The sequence below is a fragment of the Pleurodeles waltl genome, chromosome 1_2 (assembly GCF_031143425.1).
Source record: "Pleurodeles waltl isolate 20211129_DDA chromosome 1_2, aPleWal1.hap1.20221129, whole genome shotgun sequence".
NCBI classification, from domain to species: domain Eukaryota; kingdom Metazoa; phylum Chordata; class Amphibia; order Caudata; family Salamandridae; genus Pleurodeles; species Pleurodeles waltl.
The window spans coordinates 1,082,815,750-1,082,837,011 of record NC_090437.1 but is presented as its reverse complement, the minus strand read 5'-3'; the positions used below and the strand labels follow the sequence as shown (position 1 = coordinate 1,082,837,011).

At 49.7% G+C, this 21,262-nt stretch overlaps 1 protein-coding gene across 1 annotated transcript in view; it reads left to right on the top strand.

The window, feature by feature from the left end:
* TBC1D19 (TBC1 domain family member 19) overlaps nucleotides 1–21,262 on the top strand; it is a 921,320-nt gene that overhangs the window by 179,161 nt on the left and 720,897 nt on the right. Inside the window, exon 3 of the mRNA XM_069202139.1 lies at nucleotides 10,274–10,319. Coding sequence (XP_069058240.1) covers nucleotides 10,274–10,319 — 46 coding nt within the window. The remainder of the gene's footprint in view (nucleotides 1–10,273; nucleotides 10,320–21,262) is intronic.

The window sequence follows — 21,262 nt, the reverse complement described above, 5'->3', positions numbered from 1 at the left end:
AAGGTTATGCAACATACAGCATGCCACGATGATCTGGCACACCTTCTTGGGTGAGCAGCACAGAGAACCAGCTGTAGATGGAGGCAACAAAACCTGGGCCGAATGTCCTCTCGATTCTTCTTCTTGTTCGACCATGTGCCTCATTGTAATGTTCCTCTGTCCTTGTCCTGGGATTCCTCACTGGGGTCAGTAGTCATGAGAGGTTAGGGTAACCAGAGTCACCTGCAAATATTGATGGATACCTGTTAGCCAAACACTATCCCTTAGGGCCAACACCATACTCATACACCAACATATACTGGGTTGGAACCATGGGCTCACCTATTAGCCACACCCGATGCCTCTGGAGTTGAGCCATCACATATGGGATGCTGCTATTCCTCAGGATAAAGGCATCATGCACAGACCCAGGATACTTAACATTGACATGGGAGATGTACTGGTCCGCCATGCACACTATCTGCACATTCATGGAGTGAAAGCTCTTTCGATTTCTGAACACATTTCTCTGGGGGGTGGAGGGGGGGCAAATGCAATACGTGTACCATCAATAGACCCAATAATGTTGGGAATATGTCCCATTGCATAGAAATCAGCTTTCACTGTGGCCAAATCCTCCACCTGGGGGAAAACGATGTAGCTGTGCATGTGTTTAATCAGGGCAGACAACATTCCGGGCAGCACTATTGAGAACATTGGTTAAGACATTCCTGCTGCCAAGCCCACTGTCACTTGGAAAGAACCAGTTGCCAAGAAATGGAGCACAGATAGGACTTGCACAAGAGGGGGGATCCCAGTGGGGTGACGGATAGCAGATATCAGGTCTGGCTCCAATTGGGTACACAGCTCTGTTATTGTGGCTCTGTCCAGCCTATAGGTGAGGATAATGTGCCTGTCCTCCATTGTTGCCAAGTCCACCAGGGGTCTGTACACGGGGATGTCTCCATCTCCTATTCATCTGCAGTGGTTGTACTTTAGGGGTCAAAAGAGTGAGCAGCTGGTCAGTATTCCACATTTCCAAACTGTACACTGTATTGCATATTGTGATAGTAACAGTATGTTTTTGGATAGGCCCAAATGTTGCCTATGTGTACTGTGACATAGTTAGGTGCCATGGCCAGCCCCCCTGAAATGGCGCCCGCCCGTCTTATGTGGATGGACATGTGGAAATGAGGTAATGCCGCTGACTTTGTGTGCCGTTGCGGGAGGCGGTCGAGTACCGCCGTGCAACTCCTCATTAGTTGTCATTGGGCCCTATGATTTACAGTGGCCAATGGTGAAGTACACCGGCGGTGACGGTAAAACACCGCCGCTGACGTGACACCATTATCTATCTGTTCTCACTTGCTACCTGACATTCAACAGGAGAGGACCTACACTGCAAGTGCTGCTGTGACCTGTGTCTGGAACCGACCATGGCTCAAGTCACTGGGGAAAGGGCCCCTGCCTTCACCGCTGCGGAGTTGGAGAGACTGGTGGATGGGGTCCTACCCTAGTACCGAATGCTGTATGGGCCTCCAGACCAACAGGTGAGTACACTGAGCACGATGCATGGGGCATGAATGAATGTAGTGCTGTGTGTGACGGCCTCGTGTAAGGGGGGGTTGGTGGAAGGGTCCTGGGTAGCGTGCAGGATGTATGGTGGGCAATGTCTGTGCGTAAGGGGATGGGAGGGCTATGGTGGTTCATGAGTGTAACAGGCCGGACGGTATGGCTGATATCTTTTTCTATGTGTATTTTTCTGCAGGTCAGCGCCCATCAGAAAAAGGGTATATAGCGTGCCATCGTCAAGGATGTGCAGACCCTGGGGGTCTACAGCAGCTGGAGCACCCAGTGTCGCAAACGGTGGGAGGACCTGAGACACTGGGCACGGAAGACGGCAGAGGCCCACCTGGGGATGGCCTCCCAACAAGGAAGGGGTGCCCATTTTACCCTGACACCCCTGATGTTCCACATGCTGGCGGTGGCCTATCCGGAGCTGGATGGGTGCTTGAAGACATCACAGCAGCCACAAGAGGGTGAGTACAGTTTCCAAATCTACTACTTGTGCGTGGGGGGGGTGGTCTACGGGCGGGGGATATGGGCCTGTGGGTGCCCATAGGCCAGGCCGGACATTGCAGGGTAGGTCCCATATTGGGCAGGGGCTAATGAACACCACCTCCTACAAAGCTAGTAGGCATCCACTACTGGGCAGGGGTCTGTGGGTGTCAGGTATGCTGCTATTGGCGTTGGGTATTCCTGTCCTGGGGCTGGTGACTAGCATTGTGACTGGTAGTGCATTGCATAGTGCGTAGGCCTGTTCCCTGTGTGAGGGTGCTGTGTATGCCAACGGTGTTGTTGGAGCAGCCATTGACCAAGTGTATCCTTTGTCTCTCCCCCTCCCCCTTTTTGTTTTGCCACCCTGTCCTTATGTGCATTAGCATCATCTGGCGGAGGATCCGTGGCACCGGCGATGGAGGGAGCTGCATCCCACATGGCCCATGAGGCCGAATCCACCGACAGTGAGGGCACCAGTGGAACGGAGGGCGAGGCTAGCACCAGGGCGGAGACATGAGGGGACAGTTCTGACAGTGATACCTTCTCCGATGGAAGCTCTGTGCTGGTGGCGGACACCTCTGTGCCCACCCCAACTACAGGTACAGACACCACCCCCGTTCCAAGCACCACCCTCCCAGCAGCCCCTCACCAAGCTTCCCGTGCCCGCTCACCCAGGAGGCTGGGCATCTCTTTTGGCCCAGGCACCTCAGGCCCTGCCCCAGTCAGCCCTGCTGCCCTGAGTGAGGAGGCTATTGACCTCCTGCGATCCATCTCTGTTGGGCAATCAGCCATAGTGAATGCCATCCAGGGGGTGGCAGGCCATTTGCAAGAAACAAACACATTCCTGGAGGGCATTCACTCTGGCGGCCCAACCGAGATCAATCCAGGCTCTGGCCTCCTCCCTGATGGCAGCCATTGTCCCTGTCTCTAGCCTCCCCCCTCCAACTTCCTCGACCCAGTCCCATTTCCCTCAACCCCAACCTATCCCAAGCACACATTCAGACCAGCATGCACTGAAGACAACACATATGAGTGGCTCAGGCAAACACAAGCACCACACATCATCCCACAGGCACTCACACAAACACCATCCAGATGCAGACTCACCAACATCCACTGCCTTCACTGTGTCCCCCTCCTCCTCCTCATCCACCACCCTCCCCGTAGCGTCTACACTCACACCTGTATGCACTACATCCTCATTCACTACCACCATCACGCCTATCACTACACACCCTTCACTGGCAGTCACCACCCCCACATCCATGCAGACATCCCCTGTGTCCTCTCCCACTGTGTCTGTGTCCCCTCCTCCCAAAGTACACAAACGCAAGCACTCAGACACCCAACAGCCATCCACCTCACAACAGCATCCAGCCCATGCACCTGCACCCGCACACAGCAGACAGACCCCTCCTACAACCACTCCCTCTTCCTCCACTCCCAAACCTTCACCCTCTTCCTGCCCCAGTGTCCCTAAGAAGCTTTTCCTCTGCACTGTTGACCTCTTTCCTACCTCTCTCCCACCTCGTCCTTCACGTTGGGCCAGGGAGGTCAGAACCCAGCCGAGCACCTCAGCCACCCAGTCCACGGCCACAGTAGTGTCAGCAGCTACTGTAGGTGTGAGAGGCTCCAGGGAACCAGCCATCAGCACTGACAGTGTGCCTGCTGCAGCTGCTAAGGGGAAAGGCAAGGAGGCACCACCAGCTGCTAAGTGGAATGGCTAGGAGGCACCACCAGCTGGCAAGGGCAAGGAGGCACCACCAGCTGCCAAGGGCAAGGGCAAGGGGCCTGCCCCTGCAGGTAGGAAGGACAGGAGGCCTGGTGCTGGGACTGATTCTGAGCACCCAACACCATCTATGGCGGTTCAGCCTCCCGAGGCTGCAGGGGACGTGCCTGAGCCTCTCCCCACCACTGGCATTCCTGACACCAGCACCGCCACCATCACCACTGCCAACACCACTGCCAGCAGCAGCAGCCCTAATGGGCAGCCGTCTGAGGCTGCAAGGGATTGGCTGGAGCCTCCCACCACCACTGCCAGCACCGCCACCAGCACCACTGCCAGCAGCAGCAGCCCCAGTGGGCAGCCGTCCGAGGCTGCAGGGGAAGGACTGGAGCCCCCACCACCACTGCCAGCACCGATATCAGCTCCGCCACTGCCACCACTGAGCAGCCATCACCGCCGGCGGGCAGTGTGTAGTCCTGCCTCCATGGACTGTAGTGCGTCCTGGACCCTGCAAATCCTGTGGATGGGACACCCAGCTGAGAGACTGTGACCTTGCACTCCCCAAGTGCTGCATCACAGGGCACCAGGCCCCCTCCAGAACCAGTGGAGGAATCCATCCACTCACCCCATCTCAGCCAGGATGAAGCACACTGGGCACAAGGCCCCCTCCAGAACCAGTGGAAGAAGCCATCCACTCACCACATCCTTGCCAGGATGAAGCACACTGGGCACCAGGCCCCCTCCAGAACCAGTGAAAGAAGCCATCCACTCACCCCATCCTTGCCAGGATGAAGCACACTCAGCACAAGGTCCCCTCCAGAACCAGTGGAAGAAGCCATCCACTCACCCCATCCTTGCCAGGATGAAGCACACTGGGCACAAGGAACCCTCCAGAGCCAGTGGAGAAGCCATCCACTTGAGAGACTGTGGCCTTGCAGTCCCCAGGACCAAGCAGTGGGCAAACCACCCACTTGAGAGACTGTGACTTTGCACTCCCCAGGACCAAGCAGTGGGCAAACCACCCACTTGAGAGACTGCAGCCTTGCACTCCCCAGGACCAAGCAGTGGGCAAACCACCCACTTGAGAGACTGTGTTCTTGCACTCCCCAGGACCAAGCTGTGGGCAAACCACCCACTTGAGAGACTGTGACTTTGCACTCCCCAGGACCAAGCAATGGGCAAACCACCCACTTGAGAGACTGTGGCCTTGCACTCCCCAGGACATCGCACAGGGCATGTAGCCCCGTCCAGGACTAGTGGTGTTGTACCATCTTCCGGCTGAGGTGCCCCCACTGTTCCCCGACCCCCTGAGGTGTCTGTGTATTTTCAACCTGATGCTCCTGCGGTGTTCTCTCTGTGTTGTTGCAGGAGTCAAGTGGGGCCTTGACCTATGTGATGTGGCCCTGTGGCCCACAGACATTGTGGACTGGGCAGTGTCCCTCCATTTGTATATATGTATATACTGTTTTGATTCTGAAGCATGATTTTCTACACTTTTAACTTATTACACTCACTTTAATCACTTCCTTTTGTCCTGAGGGGTACGGGGTGAATATGTAATGTTACTGCATCTGGTTATGTGTATGGTGTTGGGGTGGGGGTGTAGCGGGTTGCGTGTATGTGTGTGTGTGTGTCACTCTCTTTTTCCTTCCCCACTCCCCTGTGTGCTAGGCGGCAGTACTCACCGTGGTCATCTTCGCCGGCGTTGGTGTTCTTAGTGAAGAAGGAGATAAACGAGCATGGGGAACACCTGCAACTCAGGCACCATGGCGGCGTGGTTCTTCCTTGTGTCTCCAGGGGAGAGACCTTTGCCTTCTGTGTACTGTTTCCGCTGTGCTTTTGATGTTGTTGGTACCGCCCCGAAAAAGGTGGCGGATAGGCGTTTCATGAAAGTGTGGGCAGTACACTGTCTTCCACCTGGCTGTTGGCGGTTACCGCCACGGTGCTTGTTGCTACTGCGTCGCGGTCCGTGTGTTAAAGTGGCTGTCTGTCTGAGCGGTTTCCTCCGTAGTCATAATTCCATTTTTGTTACCGCCGGCCTGTTGACAGTATTACCGCCGCTTTATCACCGACCACCAGGCCTGTAATGAGGGCCAAAGGGCCATATGTATGAAAACTGGGGTCTGCTAATCGCAAAATGCGATTATTAAGAAATCGCTATTTCCGAGTCGCAATTGGCTATGTAACAAAATTGCGATTCAGAATTAGCGATTTCTTAAAAATCGCTATTTGTGCTTTGCAAGGCCCATTTACCGAATCGCAATTTGCATTCTCGCAATTTGCTATTTTTTTGCGATTCGGTAAAAAATCGCAAAATGCGAGAAAGTTCGAGAATGCACACCTGGAGGAGCCTGATGACATCACCAGCAGGAAATGAGTCATCCCAGGCAGTTTCAGATGCCACACCCAAACCAGCATCCTGAGTGAGAGCAGCCCAGCCACATAGAGCAGCACTCTGAAGGAGCAGCAACACCTGAGCCAGAATGGAGCCCCATGGTACTTCACAGGAGAAGCAGTCGAGGAAGCGCAAACTCAAGTTCAGTGAACAGGAGCTGGAGGTACTGACAGAAGAGGTTGTGAGGAGCCATGACCGCCTGTTTGGTAAATTATCATTCCAGGTTCCTCAGAGCGAGAAAAGAAGGCTATGGCATAACATCCAGGGTAAAATCTGCGCCATTGGAGTGGCACAGCGCTCCATTGAGGAGATTAAGAAAAGGTGGTACGACCTGCGGTCTCGGGCAAAGGAGAGGGTGGCAAGGAGACTTGCAGAGGCCGGGGGCACAGGTGGCGAACCACCAACCGAACCACCTGCCACACCACTGGAGGACCTGGTGGAATCCACACTCTTCCCTGAAGCAGTGACAGGGGTCACAGATATCGACACCTCCGCTCAACCGAGTATCAGCCAAGGTAAGTGCAATGTTGTTGTGTGAACCCAATATGTGCATGCATAAAAGCCCCTTAGGAATTAGCATGTAATGTGAAGTAGTGTGTGAAGTAGTCCAGTCCACATCTGAGAAGCAGCACAACAATGCATTATGGGAGTTGCGGTCCACAAACTAGTACAGACAGTAGCATGAAAATGTAAGGAAGCATAGTGACACCCAAGGTAACACAACACACACAACACCATGTAGAGCAGTACCTGTACCTTTATTGCCATTTTCGGACAGATAATGTAACATACAGAACTGACATGCTGTATATTGTTGTTGCAGGTGGGCTTGGCCCAGCAGCCACACACAGTCCTTGTGTAGGGGAGACGAACACACAGCAGCCCTCTGACACCAACACCAGTGGGTCCCTCAACATCTCCATTCTGTCAGGTCAAAAAGTGTAATGCGCACTCTGAAAATGTGCTCCTGTCTCCTCCTCCCTCTCCTCAAATCTGCCAGGATCCTCATCCTCCTCGCCATGACGTAGAGTGCAGCCATTGTGGAACAGAGTCTGAGGCATTCTGGGCCTCTTTATATAGGTTGCACCTGGTTACCACCTGCTTTCACTTAGTGGTATTTTGCATGTGCAAAATGCCATTCTGCGAAAAATCGCTATTTGCGATTTTTTGATGCATCTTTTTGCAATTTGGATTTTGCGATTCGCATTTTGCACCTCGCAATTTCCTACTGGAAATACCGAATCGCAAAATGCAACTTGCAAAACCAGGTCGCACCGCAAGAATTTGCTAATTTTGCGATTTCTTATTTTTGGTCTGCGAATGTCTTTCATGCATCGCAGAACACGTTTTTGCACTCGCAAACGGCCGAATTTACCGATTCGCACCGTTTGCGAGTGCAAAAATATTTCATACATCTGGCCCTTAGTCTTTGATCGATTGCACCACCAGCAACTCATTAGGTTTGACAATTATAGGGCTCCTACTCAAGACCTAACAAAAGAATTTCAACAGTTGCCCCTCACATTTGTCTCTGAAATAGATCCTGGTGTCACCGTTTATTGATATCCCAGTGGTATCTTCTAGTCCCCATGTTTTTCTGGGGATCCAGTTAATTTTTTAGGATTCTCCTACGTTGCTTTTGCCTCTTCTCCCAGAAAAGTTTTCTCAAGATCAAGTCAAGGTAGGTTACCTTATTACTTACCGTACTGGTTCAGCATTAGCTTGCCTGAGAGAATACGAGAAAGGAATAGAGAGTTTGAGAAATAATATTGGTCAATTGCTACTCTTTTACATATGGCCTCATAAGGTGGTTTCACCTCCAACTTTGGAAAGATGGGTAAATTAGGTGATGAGTGAAGCAGGTGTGGATGTATCTAGATTTGGTGCTCATTCCCTTAGATGTGCATCTGCATGAAAGGCTCTTGTAATGGGTGGCGGTTTGCAGGATATTTTAAGAGCTGCAGATTGGTCAAATGAAAACGTTGCGTATGGACTTGATAATGTACTGTATTATCTGCACTTTAAACTTGCATAATGTTAGCCTCCACTTCCTGCCATAAAATGTAGATTCTCCCCAGCCTGTTGGGCAGAAAATCTGGATTTTATTAATAACATGGAGGCTAAGATTATCCCACCTCTATATGAATCCACCCTGATGGATTTGTTTTCCTTCAGACTAAGGACCTGATTTAAGATCTTGTGGAAGAGAAAACTCTGTCACAAATGTGACGGATATCTTGCCCACCTTATTATAATCTCATGATATCCTATGGAGATCATAATAAGGCTTACGCGATGTCCATCATGTTTGTGACAGAGTATTCCTTCCGCCAAGAACTAAGTCAGGTCCTGAGAACCCTTCTAAGGTAGAACTTGACAGTGACGGAGTTAGAAACTTTGGATTCAGAGTTTTACTCTTCTGTGTTTTCGGTTTATCTTGTTTGCAGCTTTGAATAAGGAAGATGGTTGCACGTTGCTGAACTGTATAGTCTATTGGAATGTTTTAAAGGTTCTACGTTCTTTCTATTGTTGCTGCTGTGAGCGGGCTATAAAAGGAGATTTGCATAATCTTAGCCTGCATGTCCAGATTTTCTGCCCACCAGGCTGTGGAAAATCTAAGTTTTACTTCAGTGCACAAGGCCTGCAGTCAGAGGACAAATAACTTATTTCAGCAAAGATTTATATTACTTCAGTATTTTCAGGCCTTTGTATGGTAAGCTAGTAAGTAAAGTTGTGTTCAATTTATTCTTGCACAGTGTGGACTGTACCAACTTGTTTAAAAAGAACTGTATGCTCTATGATGCTTGCCCTACCACCGGGGACCACAATTCCTATCTGGAGTGTTCCTTATCTTCAATAAGGCGTGCTTAATTTGCACCCGTTCCCGAGGCATATAGTTATTCGAAATCTCAAAATCAGTGAAATTTGCCACAGTGAACTTCCTACCCCTGAACATAACCCCCTCCTTGTTTCCCAGTGAACACTCTTGCAATCTACAGGCACTCATAACTATGGGCCAGATGTAGCAAGCATTTAGCATGGCGCAAACTGCGAAAATCGCAGTTTGCGCCATGCAAAATGCCCATTGCGATGCACATTCACAATTTGCGAGTCGGTACTGCGACTCACAAATAGGAAGGCGTGTCCCCTTCCTATTTGCGACTCGCATCACTATGCTAAATTGCTTTGTGACTGCGAATGCGGTCGCAAAGCAATTCGCAGTTACCACCAGTGTCACACTGGTGGTAACCCATTCGCAAAAGGGAAAGGATCCCCATGGGACCCCTTCCCCTTTGTGAATGTTGCCCAAAATGTTTTTTCAGAGCAGGCAGTGGTCCAATGGACCACTGCCTGCTCTGAAAAAACGAAACCAAATGGTTTTGGTATTTTTTTTATTTTGCAACTCGTTTTCCTTTAAGGAAAATGGGCTGCAAAATAAAAAAAACTGCTTTATTGAAAAAGCAGTCACAGGCATGGAGGTCTGCTGTCTTCAGCAGCCATCCCTGTGAGTGCAGGGACTCGCTATGGGGTCCCAAAATGCGACCCACCTCATTAATATTAATGAGGTGGGTCTTTGTGACCCCATAGCGAATCGCAGACGGTGTCTGAGACACCGTTCTGCATCCGATTTTGCGAATTGCACCGACTTGCAATTTCCGATTCGCAAAATCGGAACTACCTACATCTGGCCCTATGTTCAAACCTTGCGCACTAGTAAAACAGGAACATAGAAATTATGTTTGTGTGATTCCCCTGTTTCTTTTTCACTAATGTAGCATGCTGAGTGAAACATCAAGATAGATTATGGCATTTCCCTCATCATGCTACTATAGTAAAGTTTCTTAATGCTGCCACCACCTCAGCTGGCCATGAATCCACCTAAACACTCTTATTGAAAAGGTGAGGGTGATCATTTCTCTGTCCTACATGGATCAATTATATTATTTCAAAATATCCATTTTATATATGTGCTAAAATGCATAGATTACTTACTTAAATAAACACTTTTTTTGATAAGGATGGGTGTAAATAAATAGTGTATAATGCTAAAATGTAAAGAATCACAAGTAGCCTCAGTTTACACTAATGCTACCCATGTTTAATTTTTGTAACAGGATGGGAGAAAAAACTTCAAAATGCAGTTTATCGAGAGCTTAGCGTGTAAGTATTTTGTCATTTACAAGTAAATTGTACTGTACCGTAAAATTCTATATAGATCCTGTGAAATGTGATCTGCATTGTTATTTGTCAGTAATTTGATTAGCGAGCCATAATGTGACTTTTTTCATTTGTATACAGGACCATATACAATAGATTTTGTACCCCACCCACTATTTCAGACTGCTTTGGGCCCTATCCATAAAGATACATTTATATGTGTAGATCAACTCATGGTTTGGGATGCTCCTACACCTAGGCGTAACTCTCCACATTTTTGCTAATCACCATTTCCTTGTTGAGATTTACACATATATGCAGATTTACTTTTCTTAACTCCCTCCTTTGAGAGGTGTATTCTACAATGAATGATTTACAAGTGCAAAGTTACTACTAGTAATTTTTCTTTCCTATTGGTGGGGATCTCCCTTGGGAAAGTATGGAGATACATACAGACACACACACATTTGTGTGTGTGTGTGTTTGTGTGTGTAATAATTTAATTAATTTAGAATTCTTTCCTTTGCAGTGTTATATTAATTGCATGTTTCCATTGTTTTTTATTGGGGCATGATACAATACCAGTAGTTAACCATGTATGGTGCCATGTATGGTGCTTCACTTACTCCTAGACTGGTTTGGAGTGCATTTAATCCTGTTTTGACACCATTAAGACACTAGGAACTTTAGAAGATTATTTTGTGAATTGTCTTTTTTTGGTGTGTGTTTTATATTATCATGTCTATCCCAAACCCCTCCTAACTTTTCCTTACCCCCGGCCATTTTTGAGTAATCATTTCCCATCACTTTCCCACCACTCACCCTGGTCCCGCCCACATTTACTACAAAATAGTATATTGATGTGTGTGGATACCTCCGATACCTGGGAGTAGATCACTGTACAGAAAATAGAGTGGAGGCAAAGGTAGAAATCTACACCTTATGTTTGTGAATTGCATTTTGTAGTAAATACTTAACATACCACGATATGCAGATTGTGAATATGGACCTTTTATCTCCCAGTCAGTCAGAGCAAAGACAATCTTTCTCCAACCCTAAAGTCCTTTTTTGGTCTGACTTGGTGGCACTGCGAATGTCAACAGATACATGTTGGTCTTCCTTTCTACAAGCCCTAGTATTGGACTTTACTGAGAAAGAGTGGAAGGCACGTTTTACCTTGTAAAAAATGTTATGATCAGTACAGTAGGCATGGAATGGTTATTATGAAAGGCCAATAAGCAGGGTTGATGTGTCTCATTATGAAATGTTATGACGAAGCTGCAGCCTGAGAACTGAGATATTGCCCACCTCCAAGCTGTCCAGCCGACCCCAAGGTGAGGTGGACCTGGTGCCGGTGGGAGCTGGCAGGGAGCTGCCAACTGTGAGATGGGGCCTGCTGCTTAGGTTTGCGGCCTTTGTCCCCGCCAGCGTAGCCGAGCCTTAGTATCCCTGAACTGACTTGCGGACTCTGCCTATCGGGCCGCGAGCCCCCTGACCCCATGAGGAAAAAGAGAGGCCGGTGGTGTACCGCTGCCCACTCTGTCTCACCCCTTGACACAGCAACGCAGCCAGAGGATACATTAGGCCCTGCTCTCGAGTGCGAGGCAGAGGCCGTGGTGTGGACCAGGGGCCCTGGACTGGTGAGTGCCTAGGGGCGAGGTGCACTCCTCCCTTCTAAATGAGCTGCCTGCTGGGGGGACACCTGAATGTTGATTGAGGGGTTCCTGGTGTCTGTTCCTCCCCACAGACAGTAATTGACATCTGGGTTTGGCCCCAACTTATCTACACTACGATCCAGACTGCAGTGAGGGGTTGGTGGCCCACCTGTTCGACTTGACCTCCCCTGCAGCCTGGTACTGCTAATACCACACTGGAGGAGATAGAACCTGTTAAGAGCCTCTGCAAATCTGAGGTCCTGATGACTGAGTCCTCTGGGGAGGCCCACGATTCCATTTGTAGCTGCTAAGGTTGGGAGGGGCCCTTCCTCAGAATCGACTATCCACTAACCTTGGAGACTGGCTCCGAACCTGGGATCAACTGTTCACTGCCTCCTCTACGAGCCCTCTGGAAATGGGCTGGTGTGACCTGACTTAGTGAGGTGAGGGTGTTCTGGACACCCATGTCGCCTTGGCCCCATACCTGTCTGTTAGGCGAGCTGCATTAAAACCTACTGCAGTCCTCTGCGATGGACCATACTGCGGAGACGTGGCTAACCTCCTGAGATCCAACGGACCTGCTTCAGAGGAGAGCCCTGAAGTGATACCTGGCCACTGATCTGTATTTGCACCACAGTGTTGCCCAGTGCGAGGACCACTCATTGGCCCCAAAGATCCAGCTGCTTGTGCTGCTGTGATCCAGTGGCAAGCAGGCTGACTCCTTCCTAAGGCAACCATCGACCACCTCGAGATCCCGCTGAGAAAGACAAGGATAGACCTGCCCGCTCTGCCACTTCACAGACCCGCATGGACCAATACACTCCTGGGCTAAAGGGCCCTCCTGACGGAGATTAATCTGCCTCACCTTCTAGTGAGCTTACCATTATCCTCCAAGCCATCCAGAAATCGCAGGCAGCAGTGGAGGTGAAAATCAGAGAAGTGAGGATGGACATGGCGCTGCTTGGCCAAGATCCCTGGAACACCACAGTACGCATAATGGAAGCTGTGTCCCGGATCTCCACAGTTAAGGACGACGTCTCCACCTTTAAGACCTAGGTCTCTACACTCCTCTCTTGGACGGCCGAGCTCCACAGAGGCGCTGAAGATGTGAAAAACAGCTCCAGGCATAATAGCGTGCATATAATAGGATCCCCTAAGGGCACGGAGGGTTCTGGACCCGAATTGGTGGTGGATTTTATAGAGAGGTGGATCAAATCCTGGATGTCCCCGGTGTGTCTGTCCTCTTGGTTTGTCGTGGAGAGGGCACACCAGGTGCTGACAGCCAGACCTCCTCCCGGAGCCTCTTCTGGACCTTTAATGGCTTGAATCCTTAAGAACAGGGACACGGATACTATCCTCCAGGGAGCTCGGAGGCGGCCAGATCTCTGATGTGAAGATACCATGTTCTTCTTTTCCCGGTCTACACTTGTGAGGTGCAGCAATGTCTCCGCTGCTACACGGAAGTCAAGCAGAAACTCAGGGCCATGGGGCTTCAATATCGCTTGCTATTTCTGGCCAAGCTCCACATCCTCCATGCTGATAAATCAAATTTCTAGAGACTGTGTGGCAGTGGCTGACTGAGGACTAAAAACTTTGTGGCCCAGTGACCACCTCTTCGCACGATTGAATTCCAGTGATCCAAAGGAGCCAATGTTGTTGCCTAAACCACGTAGGAGATGCACTCGCTTCTGAGGGCTGAGCAAGACTGCTCGATCAGAAACTCCTTCTTCATCCCCCTCCGGTCGCGGCAGGCATCGCCATCTGGTCGCACTTCGAGCCCCGCGGCTGAAAGGGTGAAGGGAAGACTAGACTTAGGCAGATCTCCTGACCCAATGTCTCTCACACCGGCTACTCCCCATACATCTCTCTCCAAGCCCCACAACGTGACTGGCCCTGGACCCCTGAGTATCATACAACTTTGAACTTCGCAGGTTGCCCTGCCTGGGGTCCCACAACGAAATTCATTCACTTACATGACTTGCTGTTCATATGTTCTCCTTCTGGGCAACTAAATCACAACAAAAGTCAGCTAATAATTCCATGATGCAATCTTTAACTTGAGGGGGTTCTTTCCATTGATGTTTCTATAATGTTCTGGTTGTCTTTTTTTTCCAACAAGCTTTCTTCCTAGGGCGACAGATGCTTCTAGGAGAGGGGAGGGAGTTGAGGGGCAGGGATTCATTTGTAAACTGTTGGACTTTCAGTGTTTTATGGTAAAGTGTAAAGATGTTTACTGTTTCTTCTCTCCTCTAGGTTTTTACACACAAGTCCCCAATAGATATGGCGGAGGTCTTCTGACCGCGCCCTCCCATAGTGGCTTATCAATGCTTTTCCACCCAGACATAGGACTGTGTTAGGCCCCATCTTTGCACTTTGTATAAACCATTACAATGCCCACTCAGTGATGACCTTTTGAATATTGTCTTGGAATCTTAATGGTCTCCTAGATTGAGTAAAACATTCTGCAATCTTCAATTTCACCCATCGCCACTCCTCTGAGGTTTAACTACTGCAAGAAACACCCCTTATTGGGGAACATTGTCCCTTCTTGACGTCAAGCGGCTTCAATAGGGTCTTCCATGCAGGGTACTCCTGATGCACCCAGGGTATTGCGATCTTGCTACGGTGCTTCTTCCCCCTCTCTGTGGGAATGAGTGTCCCACAGGGCCACTTCATCGCCCTCACAGGTATGCTAGAGGTTCAGATGATCACTCTAAGATGTGTCTATGCCCTGCAGGCTTCCTTTAACACTTGGCAGACTCACCTCTCCAAACCTCTTCTTACCCTCCCTCAGGGCCTTACCATAATAGGAGGTGATTTCAATGCTGTGCCAGACTCAGCGTTTGCTACAATGGGGCCCCCTACTGGCACCAGACAAACCGGGCACGCCTTCTCACTGACTGGACTGCTACCCTTGGCCTCTGCAATGCCTGGAGGGTATGGCATCCTAGGTTATGCCAATTCACACATACCTTGGCGGCCCATCACACTCACTGGCGAATAGACCTAGCCTTTTTGCCCGCTGACGACTGTCAGGCACATGCTTAAATCTAAACACTACTGTGTTGGATTTTGGACCACTCCCCTCTATTCCTTCATTTGGGACCCCCCACAGCTGGCCTACATCCTACGTGGTGTCTCAATGCCTGGTACTTCCAGGACAAACACGTCTTCCAAGCACTGCATGCGGAACTTCAGCCCTATTTCGACCATGCGGGGCTTCACAAGGGAACATATTAGGGCCGGGGAACAAGCCCGCTCTCCACTTGGAGCAGCACCTAATGGCTGATCCTCAGCACGACTTTTCCCGGGAATTGGAACTCATCCGTAAAGATATCCATCAGCCCTCCCTTGATGCCGCCAGACACCTTTGGCAAGGCACAAATGCAAAGATCTATGGCTGGAGAGACAAAAAGGGGAAGTTATGATACTGGATAGCATCTCATCAGCAGGTGACGAGAATCATACCTGAAATTATAGATGATAATGGATTCTCAGGGCACCCTCTTCCTGAAATTGAACAAACATTCACCCACTACTATGGGAAACTGTACACGGCCTCCGTTATGAGTGACACGGATGACTCTAGTGGTTTCCTTAATGCAGTTCCTCTCCCCTGCCTGTCCTGGATGGAAAGGCAAGTGATGAGCCCCTCACAGCAAAGGAGGTAGGAGAGGCGTTATCCAGATTGGTGCCCGGAAAGACTCCTGGCCCAGGTGGTTTCCCCACACAGTACAATACCACATAACATGAGCTCTTAGTACCCCACTTTCTGGCCCTGTACACAGAAGTGTGCCATACTGGTGCCTTTCCCCCAGAATTATATGTGGCCACAATAGTGGTAATCCCTAAGACGCAACCTCCCTCTACATCCTGCACGGACTACTGCCCAATATCCCCCCTTAACGGAGAGGTAAAAATGTTCACTACTGTCCTGGCTAACTGATTCAAACACGTCCTCGGTGCACTGATACACCCGGATCACGAGGGGCACGAGGCATTGTCTCTTTTGACTCCATGTCACCCTGGCCCACTGTCATCAAATGCCTCAAGACTTGGCCCTATATTTTATCGATTTTGAAAAAGCTTTTGGCGCTGTGGACTGGGGCTACCTCCACCTGGTGCTACCTCCACCTGGTAATGTCTTGAGCCAACTTTGGACCCCGATTCCGAGGTGTGATTCGTGCCCTGTATTCCAATCCCATGGCCCGGGTCCAGATCAAAGGGGTCCTATCTGAAGCCTTCCCTATAGGCCAGAAGACGAGACAGGGCTGTCCCCTCTCTCCAGTTCTCTGCGCATTAGCAATTGAGCCACTGGCTCAGCTTGTCTGGATGGACGCCCAGTTTAGGGGATGGAAGTGGAGAGACAGTCAGGAGGACTGCAATGCACTGTACGCAGATGATGTCCTCCTGTACCTGGTGAACTCCACTACAAGTGGTCCCCGTGTCTTCATTTGCTGAAATGCTTCAAATTTGCCTTGGGTCTTAGGATTAATCCCTCTGTCAGTTTTGGTTCCCTTGGCTCCTTCTAATGCTATGATTAGCAGAGAAGTATTCCCCTTCATTGGCTCAGCTTTGAATACCTGGGTATGTAGGTTGCCCTCCATCTGGAACTCGCCTGGACCCTCGATCTCCTGCCTTTGGTCTGGAAAGTCAAGGCTGACCTCGCCAGATGGCAGCCCCTACCACAAAATGTTATGGGGTTCATTGCACTGTTCAAAATGATGTTTCTGCCATGGTTTCTGTATGTCTTTCAAAACCTACCGCTCCACCTACATAAGAAGTGGTTTCTAAACCTCTACCAGTTGGGGACAACATTTATGTGGTACAGATCTCGGCCACGACTGGCCTTCACATACTGCAAATACGGGGCCCTTATGATGGTGGCTTGGGGATATCCAATCTTTATATTTACAATCTGGCATCCCACCTGCTTGCCATTCATGTAGGAAAGTGCCCCTTTTGGCATGATAACCCCCCACTTTTTGCCTGATATTGATGCTAACTTGACTGAGTGTGTGCTGGGATCCTGCTAACCAGGCCCGAGCACCAGTGTTCATTTCCTAAACTGTACCATTGTTTCCACAATTGGTACACACTGGCACACACCTAAGTCCCTTGTAAAAGATTCCTGTGGTACCAAGGGCTCTGTGGCTAGGGAGGGTCCCTTAGGGCTGCAGCATGTATTGTACCACCCTAGGGGACCTCTCATAAAAGACATGTACACTACCATTGCAGATTGTGTGTGTTGGTGAGGAGAAAAAGGTAAAGTGGACATGGCATCCCTCCATGTCCACAAACCTCTGCCTGTGGCATAGGTAAGTCACCCCTGTAGCAGGCCTTACAGCCCTAAGGCAGGGTGCAGTATACCACAGGTGAGAGCATAGCTGCATGAGCAATATGCCCCTACAGTGCCTAAGTCCATTCTTAGACATTGTAAGTGCAGTGTGGCCATACTAAGTACTTGGGCTGGGAGTTTGTCACTATGATCTCCACAGCTCCAAGGTGGCTTCACTGCAGACTGAGACGTTTGGTATCACGTCTCAGCACAATAAATCACACTGATGCCAGTGTTGGATATATTGTAAAATGCACATAGAGGGCATCGTAAAGATGCCCCCAGTATTTTATCCAATCCTCTAGTATAGGGCAGACTGGTCTGTGCCAGCCTGCCACTAACAGACAGGTTTCTGACCCCATGGGGTGAGAGCTTCTGTTCTCTCTGGGGTCAGAAACAAAGCCTGCTCTGGGTGAAGGTGCTTCACACCTTCCCCGACTGCTGGAACTGCAACACATGGCGGTGAGCCTCAAAGGCTCAGGCCTCCTGTTACAGTGCTCCAGAGAACTCCAGCTAGTGGAGATGTGTGCCCCTAGGACCAAGCCCCACTATTGGCAGCCGATCCAGCGGGAAAATTAGGCAAAACAAGGAGGAGTGACCACTACATCTAAGACCACCTGTAAGGTGTTCAAAGCTGAAGTGACCCCCTCCTTGTAGAATCCTCTATCTTGTTTTGGAGGAGAGGGACCAATATGGATAGGAATGTGCCCCTCTCCCCAAAGGGAGTGGGCACAGGAAGGGTGTAGCAACCCTCGGGGAAGGCAGCCGTTGGCTACTACACCCTGGCCCCTTTAACACTCCTAAATCTAGTATTTAGGGGCCCACCTGAACCGTACTTACTAGATTCCTGGTGACCTCAAGAAGGAAGAAAGAAGGAATGAAGAGCCAACCTCAGCAGTGAAGACTCCAGCCGACAACTGACTTGGCCCCAGCCCTATTGGCCTGTCTGCAGCTTCAACACTCCTGCTACAAAAAGGTGATGCATCCTCCAGGACCAGCAACCTCTACAAACCCCCGGAGGACTGCCTGCCCAGCAGAGGACCAAGAACTCCAAAATACAGCGGCCCTGTTCAGAAGAAACCCTTCAAAAGGACTCAAGAACCTCCCGGATACGTGAGCCCCGTCCACTCTGCACCCAATGCCCATGGCCCAAGTCAAGGTGGCCCATCTGTCAAAAGGAGGTCCCCAGGCAATTCCAACTTCGAGTCCACCCTGGCTTGACCCAACGACAACGCCTGCAGCCTGAATCCGGAGGACCCCCCTGACCATGACCTTATCCGGCAAAGATTCCCGACACCCAATGGTACCTCTGCACCTGCATGCCTTGGGAAATCAGACCAGTGGTCCAGCAACATCCAGTGGGCGCCTCGCCTACTTGTCCATCCTCTGGTTTTCTGGAACTGACCACTTGGGCCCTGCCTGTAGCATCTTTGTGACTCCTGGGCTTCTCCTATTGAAAAGCATCAGCCAGTCTGTGCCGCTGAGGGTTTGTGTTTGGTGCAGACCTGTTGCCCCCCAGGTGCTGACCTAAACCCCCAGGCCTGTGTCCTGAAATGATGGGTACTTACCTGCAACCTGTTCTCTTCCGAGTGCCCCCAGTCCTCATAGGATTCAATTGAAAACCCGACACCAACTTTGGCCTCTGAACCCTGCCAGCCCTGTGTTACTGGTACACTTTTGGAGTCAACTTAAACTTTGAACTGTTGACATCCTAACCCCTGAAGACTGGGATCTCAAGTCCAGTACTTGTTAATTGTGCTTACATTTTTTCTCCCCTAGGACTGCATTGGTACTTATGAGAAATTGCACTGCCTACTTTTAAAAATTTAAAGTGTTAATTACTTGTAAACTGTTTTATGTGCAAAACCTAAACAAAGTACATTTGATACATATGCTTGATACCTACTTAAAACTGTATTTACCTGCAGCAAAGACATTTTGGTTCCAGTAATAAAGTAACAAAATATATTTTTGCTATAGAAAAACATTGGCCTTGAGTTAGTCATTGAGTGTCGGCCTCACTTCTTGACTGTGTGTATACCTGCCAAGGTTAAGCTCCAGGAGCTCTTGGCAGAATATACAAAGGAACACCATATTGAGGAGGAAGATATCCCCTCAGATGGGGACGAAGTTAGGGATCAGGAGGATGACCTTCCCCCTCCTAACCTAACTAGGCAGGACAGGGCCTCAGTGCCCTTCACTCCAAGGATAGTACTCAAAGGATCTGAGTCTCGCACAGGAGGGTCTGTTCCTGTGGGAAAACTGCGGGCAGTCTCTGTGAAGACCTCCTTTTAGCAAGGATGGACAAAAGATTAGCTTTGGAGAGACAGCTCCTTTCTATGGAAAAAAAGTGATCGATCAGAAATGGGCCTAGCACTCATTAATGGTGGCAGCAACTTAGTACCTAGGCACAGAGAGCATTCTGATTCCCCTAAAATCCCCAAAGGGATTATCCCCAAATATGAGGAGGGTGGTGACATCACCAAGTGGTTCACAGCCTTTGAGAGAGCATATGGGACCAGAAGATTGAAAAAGTCTCACTGGGGAGCTCTCCTTTGGAACTGTTCACTGGTAAGTGTAGGGATGGGCTCCTTGCACTCACTGGTGCAGATGCTGAGTCCTATGACGACATGAAGACTACCCTGATTGAGGGCTTTGGATTCACCACTGAGTACAGAATTAGGTCAGAGGGGCTCACAAAACCTTGAGCCAGTCCTGGGTTGATTTTGTAGTCTACTTAGTGAAAATACTAGATGGTTGGTTAACTGGAAGTAAAGTGCATGACTATGATGGGCTTCATAACTTGTTTATGAAAGAACACATTTTGAGTAACTGCTTCAATGACAAGTTGCATCACTAGGTAGTAGACCTAGATCCACTTTCCCACCAAGAATTGAAAAAAGAAGGCAGACCATTGGGTCAAGACTAGGGTGACCAAGACTTCTACTGGGGGTGACTAAAAGATAGGGGTTACAAAGCCTCCCCAAGGGAAGGGTGGTGAGACACCTTATGATAAACGTAAAGAGTCTCTAAAGGCCCCCATAAACCTGAGCAGGAGGGTGGGCCCCAACCTCTTCACAATCTTCCCATGGGTGCAAAGGTAAAAACTGTTATCCCAAATAGGCCTGGTGTTTCAACTATAGTTAGAATGGACCCCAAACTGGAGACTTGGCCTGTCCCAAAAATAATTCCCCATGTACTGTACCAGCTAGCTCTGATATAGCCAGTCTCCAGGTGGGATGAACAGTGTGCCCAGGGCAAATCAAGGTACTGAAGATACTTTCTTTTCTGAGGGTGGTATAGGTGTTGCCACTCTTGCTGTCTGCCCCTTAATATGAAGAAATATAGACAGCATCCCCTCATTAATGGGACTAAGGTAGAATCCCTGAGGGTTACAGGTGCCAGTGTCACTATGGTGACAGACAAACTGGTTTCCCCAGGACAGTATCTGGCTGGACAGACCTACTCAGTCACCAATGGTGACAATATGACTAAGGTCCGTCCCATGGCTATGATGACCTTATAATGGGGAGGGATTACTGGCCTGAAACAGGTAGTAGTCTCTTCTGCAATCCCAGTTGAATGTCTGCTTGGGAATGACCTGGAGTCCACAGCTTGGGCTGAGGTAGAACTCAAAACCCATGCAGCCATGCTGGGAATCTCTGAGATGGTGTGCATGAAGACTAGAGCGCAAAGCCAAGCACAGGGTGAAAAAGAACTGTTGGAGTCTGGAGTAATAGCCCAACCTTCCAAGAGAAAGGGCAAGAGGACTGGTGGACCAGCTTCTGTACATCAGAAAGCACAAGGCTCATCTTCTCAAGAAGAAGTCTTAACATCTTCTGAGGGAACTGAGCCCATGGAACTTGATTCTTGCCAGCTAGAGCTCTTGGAACCAGGGGGACCCTCTATGGACCAGCTCTGCCAGGGCAGATAGCCTATCCCAGTCTTGAAGT